The sequence below is a fragment of the Amphibalanus amphitrite genome, unplaced genomic scaffold (genome assembly GCF_019059575.1).
Source record: "Amphibalanus amphitrite isolate SeventyFive unplaced genomic scaffold, NRLGWU_Aamphi_draft 000864F_arrow, whole genome shotgun sequence".
In the NCBI taxonomy this organism is placed as follows: domain Eukaryota; kingdom Metazoa; phylum Arthropoda; class Thecostraca; order Balanomorpha; family Balanidae; genus Amphibalanus; species Amphibalanus amphitrite.
Genome location: NW_024882358.1, coordinates 188,331 through 201,720, shown reverse-complemented (window position 1 = coordinate 201,720; position 13,390 = coordinate 188,331). Strand labels below are relative to the sequence as shown.

Sequence of the window (13,390 nt, the reverse complement as noted above, 5' to 3'; positions counted from 1 at the left end):
TATTTTGTTCCCAGACAATCGACATCTTTCAAGTACACGGTGCATCGGCGTCCTAAAATGTGACTGGCAAGGCCGCTCTATCTGGTGAAACTCAGTAAAGACGGTGCATCATCATCTAACTGAGGTACCTGTAAAGCTGACATCTTTATCACTATTCATTCGGTATCTGTGATGGACAGTGGGGAAGCGTGTGGGAAGTTGTGGGTGACGACAGCTTTGCCTTACGTAAAGCATCATATGTTTTTAAAACTTTTCTCTTTGTATTAGTTTTGCTATAGCGTGAGGCGTGCAATCGTATATCGAAATGAAAAAAGTAACTGGAAAAATAGCAGTATCTATCGACATTCCTTACATCTTTGCTTTGGTAAGGTCCTGACAAATGCTTTATTTATTCATATTAGCCGTTTTCACGACGGCCATCTGGTACACATTTGATGCACAGGTGGTACAGATAAAGTGCAGAATTGGTCAAATCAGGTTCAGTGTGTCCTCTTAGCAGCTATCAGCTAGCACTACTAGCTTATATGCACTAATTTCTTATATGCCTGCTTTGTCATATTTTCAGAGAGCCTCATCGATTAAAACACTGTAATAAATTCATAAAATGAAGCTATTTGCTGTAAAAGAAAGTACGTGCAGATTTGATCACATCAGGTGCATTCGCCGGATAGACCGTCGTGAACACGGCCATTAACTACTATTAAGATACATTTTTGTCGATACGTGCCTTATTCGTTACGTACATGATAAATCAGTACTTTTGCTGACGTACATGTGCAATACGTACTTTTGCGATGCATGCTTTTGTCTCCATGCAGCTAGGGGGGGGGGGGTAGAGCTAGTGGGGGGGGGGGGTAGAGCGCTGCCATACGTCGTGGTGTTCGACTGTGCTGCCATCTGATGTCGCACGACTGATAACTGTCGGCGCAGCGCCGCCGTCTCCATTTGCGTGTGTACAAACGCACGGTCGAGAGCCACTAATTCGAAATTATTTCGAGTTTGGCGATCTTTTGTGCTTACAGATACTTACCATGGTGAGGATAAACTGAAACTGCGTATACTTTGAATGTAACATAATGGACCACTCTTATCACTCGCCGTGGCCACTAGCGCTCACGCTATAGCTCTGCATCGTTACTAGTACTAATAGTTATCCCTTAACTGCATAAGTATCTAAAAGTGTTGTGCTTAAGTATCGCTTCTCGGCCTTTTGGCTAAGATCAAAGTGTAGTATCTGTTCTTATCAGCTTAATTGGCGAGAGCGTGCCCCATCCTTGACCTAGTACCTGCCCCGGCGACTCTGGCCCGCTCACGGAACTTCCCCTCCACATTGTGCGGCGACAGAAGAGGCGGATGTCGGGGTAAGGGCTAGGTCTCGCTTATTCCTTCTTTGCCAAATCCTCTCCTCGCCCTGCTGGGCGCCACCTCTCCTCCCTGGAGATGGTGTCACCTCCGGCCTCGTCTGGCCGGGTGCCCGCCGCAGGCGCCTCTTCTCCCTCGCCGGGCCCGGCAGCTCCGCAGCAGCCGTGGCTCGAGGGGGAGCTGCTGGTGCTGCCCAGCCCGCTGCCGCTGCACGTGTGCTGCCCTGTGGCGGGCTGTCCGCGGTCATACGCGAACCAGGCGCAGACTGCTGTCCGCCACAGCCTGCTGCGACACCTTCGGACGGACTTCCACCCCGGACTGTCGGTGACCGGGTCGGAGTGGCGCTGTGCGGCCTGTGGAGCCAAACTTGCCCGAAAAGTTTCGGCCCACAGATGCCCCCTCGGCCCTCTGAACCGCCCGGTCCCGGACGCGGCGTCAGCGTTCCGGCAGGAGTGCCACTGGTGCCGGAAGTGGTTTACGACCCGCCGTGGCGTACTCAACCACCGCGCCCGCTGCCCGCGCCGGCCGCCGCCCGCCCCGCCGCAGCCCACCGACTGGGCCGCTGCGCTGGCGCGGCTCCGTGCCGAGACGGCCCCCGCCGCCGGCGCCCCTGCAAGACCGGCGACACCGACGAGCCCGGAGATGGACCTGTCGCTGAGCCCTCCGCCGCCGCCACCTGGCCAGGGCCGGCCGCCGCCGCCACCGGAGCCTACACCGACGCCGTCACCGGAGCCGACACCGCCGCCGGCGCCCGAGGAGGAACGGCTCTCGCCGCCGCCGTCGCCTGGGCCGCTGCCCGAGCGGTGGTGGTCGCCGGCCCAGCCGTCACCGGAGGAGCCGACGTCGCCGCCGCTGGTGTTCCCGGCGCCCTCATCGGACTCGTCGGGGACTCCATCGCCGCCGTCGCCACTGGAGCGGCCTGACGCCGAGCGACGGCCCGCCGCCGACGGTGGTGAGCCGCCGCCGACTGGGACTCTGCAGCGTGGTGCCGAGCGCGCTGGACAGTGCTGCGACAAAGTGACAGTGCCGAACGCGAGTGACTCGTCTGTGCCAGTGCCGCCCGCGTTAGTGCCGCCCGCGTTAGTGCCGCCCGTGACAGTGCCGCCCGCGTCAGTGCCGCCCGTGACAGTGTCGCCCGCGTCAGTGCCGCCCGCGCCGGAACCGAGTCCGGCCGCGCCCGTGCCGCCAGTGATGCCGCCCTCGGCGGAGTCGACGACGCCGGCCTGGCCCTCGCGGCTGCGGCCCCCATCGTCCGCCTCTCCGGACCCGCGCCCTCGCCCCGGCGTTAACCGCGTCGGTGGAGCGTCGGCGACGACACCGCGCCGGGGCCGCCGCTCGCCTAACCTGACGTCCTCGTGGTTCTGGCTGCGGGGCCCCGGCGTCGGCGCGAGGAGGGAGCCGTCGGCCGACAGCTCGGACTCATCGCCAGACTCGCCGTCCCCAGCGCCCACGCTGTACCTGCCGCCTAGCTCCAGCTCGTCGGACTCTTCATCAGCTGCTGGCAGCGAGCCGGCCGCGTCTCCGGGCCGGGCGGCGCGCCGCCGCCGCTACCGAGCCAAGCGCCGAGCGGAGCGCCGCCGCTCGGGCCACGTGGTGCCCGAGGCCGCTCCGCCACTCGCGGGCGCCGGCCCTGCGCGGACGGCTCCGCCCGCGCTGCTCCCTGGGACAGCGCCGCCGCCGCGGAGCCCGCCAGTGTCGCGCCGGCCGCCGCCGCCGCCGCCCGGGCCGCCGCCACCGCCACCGGAACGGGACTCGCCGCCCTCTCGCCGGCCGCCGGAGAGAGCGCCGCCAGACGCGCGGTGGTCGCCGCCGGAGCGGGACCTGCCGGCGCGGCGCCCGCCGCCTCCATCAAACGGACAGACCGCAGCCGTGCCCGCCCCGCGACGGCGCGGCGGACGGCGCGGGCGAGGAGGACGAGGTGGCGGCCAGCGATGTGCCGAAGTGCGGGACGACGTGACAACCACGGTAAGCGACCGCCGCGACCCGCCCCAGGAGGTGACGCCCCCGCCCCAGCCCACCCCGCGACCCGATGCTCCCCCGCCCACCCCGGGACCCGATGCTCCCCAGCCCACCCCGCCGGCCGGCGCTCCCCCGGCCGAGGCGGCGGCCCCGGCCTCGCGCTCCCGTGCTGGCCGTGGCCGTGGTCGCGGCCGGGGAGGCGCCGCGTCTGCCCGAGCCCAACCCCAGGCCCAGGAGCCCGAGCTTACCGAGCTCCAGAGGCTCTACCTCCCTCGTTTGGAGCAACTTCTAGCTGCCGACGCCGAGTGGGCGGCTTGCGAGGAGGTGCTGACCGCGATGGTGGCCGAGGCGAGCCGGCGGAACGAAGCCTACCACGCTAAGCGCGCGGAGGAGACGGACCGCCGCCGCCGCCAGCCGCCGCCTGACCGGCAGCGCCTCCGCCGCGACCCGCCCCGGCGGCCCGACCCGGCCGGCCGCCCGGCCGCTGCGCCGGCCCCACCCCCCGGACCCAACCCCGTCCCGGCTCCCCCGGCGGAGGGCGCCGCGCCGCCGCCGCCGCCGCCGGCCGACCGACGCCGCCAGTACCGCCCACCGCAGTACGACCCGGCCGAGGCAAGCCGGCTGCAGCGCCTCTACCGCACCAACCGAGCCCGTGCTATGAGGGAGGTGCTGGCTGAGGACGGCCCGCGGTGCTCGCTGGACCCCGCCGCTATTCGCTCTCACTTCTCTCCGTCTCCCACCGCCGACCCTCCCGTGGACTGGGACGCCCGCCCGCCCTGTGTACCGGAGCTCGGGGAAGCCAGTCAATGCGACGGGCTGACCCGGCCCTTCACTGAGGACGAGGTGTGGCAGCGCCTGCGCTCCGCCGCCAACACGGCGCCCGGCCCTGACGGGCTGCGCTATGTGGCGTGGCGTGCCCTCGACCCCGGCGCCCGCCTGCTGACTCTGGCATACAACGTGTGCAAGAGCCACCGGCGGCTGCCGGGCGAGTGGGGCAAGAGCAGCACGGTGCTCATCCACAAGGGGGGCGACGCCGACGACCCGTCGTGCTGGCGACCCATCGCCCTCATCAGCACGATCGCCAAAGTGTACGCCGGTCTGTGGGCCGACCGGCTCTCCCGTTGGGCGGAAGGGGAAGACCTCCTGTCCCCAGGGCAGAAAGGCTTCCGGCACTATGACGGAGTATTGGAGCACAACTTCATACTCCAGAGTGCACTGACTGCCTCTCGGCGAGCGGCCGGCGGTGAGCTGCACGTTTGCTTTGTCGACCTGACAAACGCATTCGGCAGCCTGTCGCATAGTTACCTGTGGGACGTGCTGGCGCGCCTGGGCCTCGAGCCTGAGGTGCTGCTCGCCCTGCAGAGTATTTATGACGGCACCACTACCGTCTACGCCACGGCGCGGGGCGTGTCCGAGCCGGCACCAGTCGTGCGAGGCGTGCGTCAGGGCTGTCCGCTGAGCGGCGTCCTGTTCGCCCTTGCCATGGAGCCGCTTGTACGCGCCCTGAACGGGATTGACGGCGTCGAGGCGCTCGCCTTTGCCGACGACGTGGCGCTGCTCTGCCGAGACCACCCGGCCCTGGAGAGCGCGCTGACCGCGCTGGAGGATGTGTGCGCCTGGTGCGGCCTCCATCCTAATCCGCGCAAGTCCGGCCTGCTGTCGATCGGCCCGGCCCCGCCCCCCGCTCAGCTGTGCGGCCAGCCGCTGCCAGTGGTGGGGGAGGGGGGCTCGTACCGGTACCTGGGCCGGCCCGTCGGCCACTCCCGCCTCTCCTGCCCGCCGACCGAGGTGCTGGACGACGCGCGGCGTGCCGCTGAGCGGGTGACGGACAGCGCTCTCGCCCCGTGGCAGAAGCTGGACGCCCTCCGCTCCTGCGTCATGCCGCGGCTGACGCACTGCCTCCGGCTCGGCCTCCTCCCCAAGACGGCGCTGCGCAGTCTGGACGCTGCAATTCGGTGGCGGGTGAAGGGCGTCCTGAACCTGCCCTCCCGTGCCAGCGCCGAGTACTTGTACTCTGGCGTGGCGCAGGGCTGTGTCGGCCTTACGGAGCTGGCCGTGGAGGCGGACATGCTGCTGGTGGCTTCCACCTGGCAGCTGCTCACCTCCCCGGACGAGGCTGTGAGGACGACTGCCGAGGACCAGCTGACAGAGTGCGTGCGCCGCCGCCTCTCCGCCCCGCCCACCGCAGCGCAGGTCGCCGGCTACCTGAACGGCGAGGCCATGCGCGACGGCGGTGACGTCGCGACCCGGTTCAGCCGGGCGCGTGTCGCCACCAAAGCGCTGGCCAAGCTGGTCGGGATACGCTGGCAGGCGGCCGACGGCCAGCTGTCTTTGACGCTGGACGGCGAGCCGCTGCCGCGCGGCAAGGCGGCCGCGCTGCTCCGGGACGCCGTCCGCCGCGCCGCCGCAGCCCGCCTGCACACCAAGCCCCATCAGGGCAAGGTGATGCGCTGTGTGGCCGACCAGCGCATCAGCAGCCACTATATGTACAACGGTGACTACATCCGGTTCGCCGAGTGGCGCTTTGTCCACCGAGCGCGCCTGGGGCTGGTGCCTCTGAACGGGGCCCGCCACGGCGCTGCGCCGGGGGACCAGCGCTGCCGGCGCTGTGGACACGCCAGCGAGACCCTGCCCCACGTGCTGTGTCACTGCATGCAGCGGCATAGCGTGGCCTACCAGCGGCGCCACGACGCTCTCCTGGCTCGCCTGGCGAACGCGGTCCGGCGGGACGGAGTCGACGTCCGAGTTAACCGACAGGTGCCGGGCGTGCAGTCCACGCTGCGCCCCGACCTGGTGGTCACTCGTGACGGCGGCGCCACCGTCGTGCTCGCCGACGTCACGGTGGCCTTTGAGAACGGCCCCGAGGCCCTGCAAGCCGCCAGCGACGCCAAGGTGCGCAAGTACGCGCCCCTTGTCGCGGAGCTGCGAGCAGCGGGTAAGGAGGCCAGCGTCGTTGCTCTGGTGGTTGGCCCGCTGGGCACGTGGTGGCGGGGCAACGAGGTGGTGCTGCGCCGGCTCCGCGTCAGTCGTGCCTACGCCCGCCTCATGCGCCGCCTGATGGTGTCCGACACGCTGCGGTGGTCCCGTGATGTGTACATCGAGCACATCACGGGCCACCGCCAGTATCAATAGGCGCCGCCCACTTCTGGCGGCCGGCGGCGCCCCGCCCCTGCTCACCGACCGGCCGGGCAGCCGACGCCGGCCCTCCCCCCCAATCCCTCCCCGTCACCTGGGCGGGCACGGCACGGCCCTGCGTGGCCGTTGGGTCGCTGGGCCCTGCGAGGCCCATATTAGTGTTTATGTGTGTATGTGTTTGTGACGCCTTGCAAGACCTGTGCTGCGTTTTCTAAAGTACCTTCGCCTGTATATAAATGTTCCAAGTGCCAAAGTGTAACAATGTCTTTCGGCCTATGGGTATTTTGTTTTGTATTATAGTTTGTTTTGTTTTGTTCTCTTTATTATTTTCTCTAATGTGTGTATATACCCAGTGTGCCATATCTCGCTACGTTTTGAAGGCTAGAGCCTCCAATCACAGCTGGAGACTCGCCTTATGTCGTGCTTGAGCGTGCCCCACTACGGGCAACACTGTAATCATCTCCTTTCTGATGATCTGTCTTGAAACATGTGTTTTTTGAATAAAATCTGTTCTTATCAGCTTAATATCTGATACGTCCCCTACATGGGGACCAGAATATTAAACTGATTTTTGGACTTTGGCGGGGTTTTTGGAGCTTGCTCCAGCCCTGCCGCGGGTTGGCCTGGCATTGCACTACAGCCAGGATCGGCCCACTTTTGTTATCATGCGTTGTGATATGTAGTGAAATAAAAGGATAAAGATACTTTTAAGATATCTGACAATAAAAATTGACAAAACATGAAAATACGCCTCTTTTTGATCACGGTCATAGACAAACGCTCATACTAAATGGAATAAAAATGCGGGTATCGGCAAATTGTACCTGTGACCGCTCAATGTCCCTGAGGTCATCTCAGGTCATGAAGAAAAATGACCCAATCAATATCATTATGATTATAGACGTTTTTTTCTCGAATACCGCTACTACGTGCCGCCCCCGACCCGAGCCACGATAACCGCTACAATAGGCGAATTAATTCACGCATTTATTTTGTTCCCAGACAATCGACATCTTTCAAGTACACGGTGCATCGGCGTCCTAAAATGTGACTGGCAAGGCCGCTCTATCTGGTGACACTCAGTAAAGACGGTGCATCATCATCTAACTGAGGTACCTGTAAAGCTGACATCTTTATCACTATTCATTCGGTATCTGTGATGGACAGTGGGGAAGCGTGTGGGAAGTTGTGGGTGACGACAGCTTTGCCTTACGTAAAGCATCATATGTTTTTAAAACTTTTCTCTTTGTATTAGTTTTGCTACAGCGTGAGGCGTGCAATCGTATATCGAAATGAAAAAAAGTAACTGGAAAAATAGCAGTATCTATCGACATTCCTTAGATCTGTGCTTTGGTAAGGTCCTGACAAATGCTTTATTTATTCATATTAGCCGTTTTCACGACGGCCATCTGGTACACATTTGATGCACAGGTGGTACAGATAAGGTGCAGAATTGGTCAAATCAGCTAGAATCAGCTAGAAGAATCAGCTAGCACTACTAGCTTATATGCACTAATTTCTTATATGCCTGCTTTGTCATATTTTCAGAGAGCATCATCGATTAAAACACTGTAATAAATTCATAAAATGAAGCTATTTCCTGTAAAAGAAATTACGTGCAGATTTGATCAAATCAGGTGCATTCGCCGGATAGACCGTCGTGAAAACGGCCATTAACTACTATTAAGATACATTTTTGTCGATACGTGCCTTATTCGTTACGTGCATGATTAATCAGTACTTTTGCTGACGTACATGTGCAATACGTACTTTTGCGTTGCATGCTTTTGTCTGCATGCAGCTGCTAGGGGGGGGGGGGGGGGATAGAGCGCTGCCATACGTCGTGGTGTTCGACTGTGCTGCCATCTGATGTCGCACGACTGATAACTGTCGGCGCGGCGCCGCCGTCTCCATTTGCGTGTGTACAAACGCACGGTCGAGAGCCACTAATTCGAAATTATTTCCAGTTTGGCGATCTTTTGTGCTTACAGATACTTACCATGGTGAGGATAAACTGGAACTGCGTATACTTTGAATGTAACATAATGGACCACTCTTATCACTCGCCGTGGCCACTAGCGCTCACGCTATAGCTCTGCATCGTTACTAGTACTAATAGTTATCCCTTAACTGCATAAGTATCTAAAAATGTTGTGCTTAAGTATCGCTTCTCGGCCTTTTGGCTAAGATCAAAGTGTAGTATCTGTACGGAGCCTGGTCACCTCCAGGGCCGCCGCCCTTTGGGGGCGGGGGGCGGGTCTTGGCCCCGGATATTTGCACACCGGTCTGAAACCACTAGGTCGGGATATATTTGCTCTTGGTTGGCTTACCTTTCTCAAACCCATGCCACCAACATGCACTTATATACACACCTCTGTTCTTATCAGCTTAATATCTGATACGTCCCCTACATGGGGACCAGAATATTAAACTGATTTTTGGACTTTGGCGGGGTTTTTGGAGCTTGCTCCAGCCCTGCCGCGGGTTGGCCTGGCATTGCACTACAGCCAGGATCGGCCCACTTTTGTTATCATGCGTTGTGATATGTAGTGAAATAAAAGGATAAAGATACTTTTAAGATATCTGACAATAAAAATTGACAAAACATGAAAATACGCCTCTTTTTGATCACGGTCATAGACAAACGCTCATACTAAATGGAATAAAAATGCGGGTATCGGCAAATTGTACCTGTGACCGCTCAATGTCCCTGAGGTCATCTCAGGTCATGAAGAAAAATGACCCAATCAATATCATTATGATTATAGACGTTTTTTTCTCGAATACCGCTACTACGTGCCGCCCCCGACCCGAGCCACGATAACCGCTACAATAGGCGAATTAATTCACGCATTTATTTTGTTCCCAGACAATCGACATCTTTCAAGTACACGGTGCATCGGCGTCCTAAAATGTGACTGGCAAGGCCGCTCTATCTGGTGACACTCAGTAAAGACGGTGCATCATCATCTAACTGAGGTACCTGTAAAGCTGACATCTTTATCACTATTCATTCGGTATCTGTGATGGACAGTGGGGAAGCGTGTGGGAAGTTGTGGGTGACGACAGCTTTGCCTTACGTAAAGCATCATATGTTTTTAAAACTTTTCTCTTTGTATTAGTTTTGCTACAGCGTGAGGCGTGCAATCGTATATCGAAATGAAAAAAAGTAACTGGAAAAATAGCAGTATCTATCGACATTCCTTAGATCTGTGCTTTGGTAAGGTCCTGACAAATGCTTTATTTATTCATATTAGCCGTTTTCACGACGGCCATCTGGTACACATTTGATGCACAGGTGGTACAGATAAGGTGCAGAATTGGTCAAATCAGCTAGAATCAGCTAGAAGAATCAGCTAGCACTACTAGCTTATATGCACTAATTTCTTATATGCCTGCTTTGTCATATTTTCAGAGAGCATCATCGATTAAAACACTGTAATAAATTCATAAAATGAAGCTATTTCCTGTAAAAGAAATTACGTGCAGATTTGATCAAATCAGGTGCATTCGCCGGATAGACCGTCGTGAAAACGGCCATTAACTACTATTAAGATACATTTTTGTCGATACGTGCCTTATTCGTTACGTGCATGATTAATCAGTACTTTTGCTGACGTACATGTGCAATACGTACTTTTGCGTTGCATGCTTTTGTCTGCATGCAGCTGCTAGGGGGGGGGGGGATAGAGCGCTGCCATACGTCGTGGTGTTCGACTGTGCTGCCATCTGATGTCGCACGACTGATAACTGTCGGCGCGGCGCCGCCGTCTCCATTTGCGTGTGTACAAACGCACGGTCGAGAGCCACTAATTCGAAATTATTTCCAGTTTGGCGATCTTTTGTGCTTACAGATACTTACCATGGTGAGGATAAACTGGAACTGCGTATACTTTGAATGTAACATAATGGACCACTCTTATCACTCGCCGTGGCCACTAGCGCTCACGCTATAGCTCTGCATCGTTACTAGTACTAATAGTTATCCCTTAACTGCATAAGTATCTAAAAATGTTGTGCTTAAGTATCGCTTCTCGGCCTTTTGGCTAAGATCAAAGTGTAGTATCTGTTCTTATCAGCTTAATATCTGATACGTCCCCTACATGGGGACCAGAATATTAAACTGATTTTTGGACTTTGGCGGGGTTTTTGGAGCTTGCTCCAGCCCTGCCGCGGGTTGGCCTGGCATTGCACTACAGCCAGGATCGGCCCACTTTTGTTATCATGCGTTGTGATATGTAGTGAAATAAAAGGATAAAGATACTTTTAAGATATCTGACAATAAAAATTGACAAAACATGAAAATACGCCTCTTTTTGATCACGGTCATAGACAAACGCTCATACTAAATGGAATAAAAATGCGGGTATCGGCAAATTGTACCTGTGACCGCTCAATGTCCCTGAGGTCATCTCAGGTCATGAAGAAAAATGACCCAATCAATATCATTATGATTATAGACGTTTTTTTCTCGAATACCGCTACTACGTGCCGCCCCCGACCCGAGCCACGATAACCGCTACAATAGGCGAATTAATTCACGCATTTATTTTGTTCCCAGACAATCGACATCTTTCAAGTACACGGTGCATCGGCGTCCTAAAATGTGACTGGCAAGGCCGCTCTATCTGGTGACACTCAGTAAAGACGGTGCATCATCATCTAACTGAGGTACCTGTAAAGCTGACATCTTTATCACTATTCATTCGGTATCTGTGATGGACAGTGGGGAAGCGTGTGGGAAGTTGTGGGTGACGACAGCTTTGCCTTACGTAAAGCATCATATGTTTTTAAAACTTTTCTCTTTGTATTAGTTTTGCTACAGCGTGAGGCGTGCAATCGTATATCGAAATGAAAAAAAGTAACTGGAAAAATAGCAGTATCTATCGACATTCCTTAGATCTGTGCTTTGGTAAGGTCCTGACAAATGCTTTATTTATTCATATTAGCCGTTTTCACGACGGCCATCTGGTACACATTTGATGCACAGGTGGTACAGATAAGGTGCAGAATTGGTCAAATCAGCTAGAATCAGCTAGAAGAATCAGCTAGCACTACTAGCTTATATGCACTAATTTCTTATATGCCTGCTTTGTCATATTTTCAGAGAGCATCATCGATTAAAACACTGTAATAAATTCATAAAATGAAGCTATTTCCTGTAAAAGAAATTACGTGCAGATTTGATCAAATCAGGTGCATTCGCCGGATAGACCGTCGTGAAAACGGCCATTAACTACTATTAAGATACATTTTGTCGATACGTGCCTTATTCGTTACGTGCATGATTAATCAGTACTTTTGCTGACGTACATGTGCAATACGTACTTTTGCGTTGCATGCTTTTGTCTGCATGCAGCTGCTAGGGGGGGGGGGGGGGATAGAGCGCTGCCATACGTCGTGGTGTTCGACTGTGCTGCCATCTGATGTCGCACGACTGATAACTGTCGGCGCGGCGCCGCCGTCTCCATTTGCGTGTGTACAAACGCACGGTCGAGAGCCACTAATTCGAAATTATTTCCAGTTTGGCGATCTTTTGTGCTTACAGATACTTACCATGGTGAGGATAAACTGGAACTGCGTATACTTTGAATGTAACATAATGGACCACTCTTATCACTCGCCGTGGCCACTAGCGCTCACGCTATAGCTCTGCATCGTTACTAGTACTAATAGTTATCCCTTAACTGCATAAGTATCTAAAAATGTTGTGCTTAAGTATCGCTTCTCGGCCTTTTGGCTAAGATCAAAGTGTAGTATCTGTGGGGCATTCCCCCGGTATTTGCACATGATCGCGGCTCATTGGTCGGGATAGACATGCTTTTGGTTGGCTACCTTTCTTTTACAAAGCACGCCGCTAAAACATGCTCTATACGCTAAAAAATCTGTTCTTATCAGCTTAATATCTGATACGTCCCCTACATGGGGACCAGAATATTAAACTGATTTTTGGACTTTGGCGGGGTTTTTGGAGCTTGCTCCAGCCCTGCCGCGGGTTGGCCTGGCATTGCACTACAGCCAGGATCGGCCCACTTTTGTTATCATGCGTTGTGATATGTAGTGAAATAAAAGGATAAAGATACTTTTAAGATATCTGACAATAAAAATTGACAAAACATGAAAATACGCCTCTTTTTGATCACGGTCATAGACAAACGCTCATACTAAATGGAATAAAAATGCGGGTATCGGCAAATTGTACCTGTGACCGCTCAATGTCCCTGAGGTCATCTCAGGTCATGAAGAAAAATGACCCAATCAATATCATTATGATTATAGACGTTTTTTTTCTCGAATACCGCTACTACGTGCCGCCCCCGACCCGAGCCACGATAACCGCTACAATAGGCGAATTAATTCACGCATTTATTTTGTTCCCAGACAATCGACATCTTTCAAGTACACGGTGCATCGGCGTCCTAAAATGTGACTGGCAAGGCCGCTCTATCTGGTGACACTCAGTAAAGACGGTGCATCATCATCTAACTGAGGTACCTGTAAAGCTGACATCTTTATCACTATTCATTCGGTATCTGTGATGGACAGTGGGGAAGCGTGTGGGAAGTTGTGGGTGACGACAGCTTTGCCTTACGTAAAGCATCATATGTTTTTAAAACTTTTCTCTTTGTATTAGTTTTGCTACAGCGTGAGGCGTGCAATCGTATATCGAAATGAAAAAAAGTAACTGGAAAAATAGCAGTATCTATCGACATTCCTTAGATCTGTGCTTTGGTAAGGTCCTGACAAATGCTTTATTTATTCATATTAGCCGTTTTCACGACGGCCATCTGGTACACATTTGATGCACAGGTGGTACAGATAAGGTGCAGAATTGGTCAAATCAGCTAGAATCAGCTAGAAGAATCAGCTAGCACTACTAGCTTATATGCACTAATTTCTTATATGCCTGCTTTGTCATATTTTCAGAGAGCAT

General features: G+C 55.2%; 1 protein-coding gene, 2 non-coding genes and 5 pseudogenes across 3 annotated transcripts; all 8 read left to right on the top strand.

Annotated features, from left to right (window-relative positions):
* The first annotated feature begins 1,194 nt into the window (after window positions 1–1,194).
* LOC122367351 lies at window positions 1,195–1,322 on the top strand (annotated as a pseudogene).
* A 118-nt stretch (window positions 1,323–1,440) lies between these two features.
* On the top strand, window positions 1,441–6,453 carry LOC122367337. The gene is made up of 4 exons (XM_043340377.1): window positions 1,441–1,686; window positions 2,047–2,994; window positions 3,355–4,987; window positions 5,033–6,453. The coding sequence occupies exons 1-4, from the start codon at window positions 1,441–1,443 to the stop codon at window positions 6,451–6,453; spliced, it is 4,248 nt and encodes a 1,415-aa protein (XP_043196312.1).
* A 461-nt stretch (window positions 6,454–6,914) lies between these two features.
* Window positions 6,915–7,116, top strand: LOC122367343. Its single transcript, XR_006254042.1, has one exon. It is a non-coding gene; the product is annotated as a U2 spliceosomal RNA (small nuclear RNA).
* A 1,503-nt stretch (window positions 7,117–8,619) lies between these two features.
* LOC122367361 lies at window positions 8,620–8,683 on the top strand (annotated as a pseudogene).
* Window positions 8,684–8,811: 128 nt separating this feature from the next.
* LOC122367350 lies at window positions 8,812–8,983 on the top strand (annotated as a pseudogene).
* Window positions 8,984–10,482: 1,499 nt separating this feature from the next.
* LOC122367342 lies at window positions 10,483–10,675 on the top strand. The gene has a single exon (XR_006254041.1). It is a non-coding gene; the product is annotated as a U2 spliceosomal RNA (small nuclear RNA).
* A 1,501-nt stretch (window positions 10,676–12,176) lies between these two features.
* LOC122367359 lies at window positions 12,177–12,296 on the top strand (annotated as a pseudogene).
* A 20-nt stretch (window positions 12,297–12,316) lies between these two features.
* Window positions 12,317–12,494, top strand: LOC122367349 (annotated as a pseudogene).
* The last annotated feature ends 896 nt before the right edge of the window (window positions 12,495–13,390 follow it).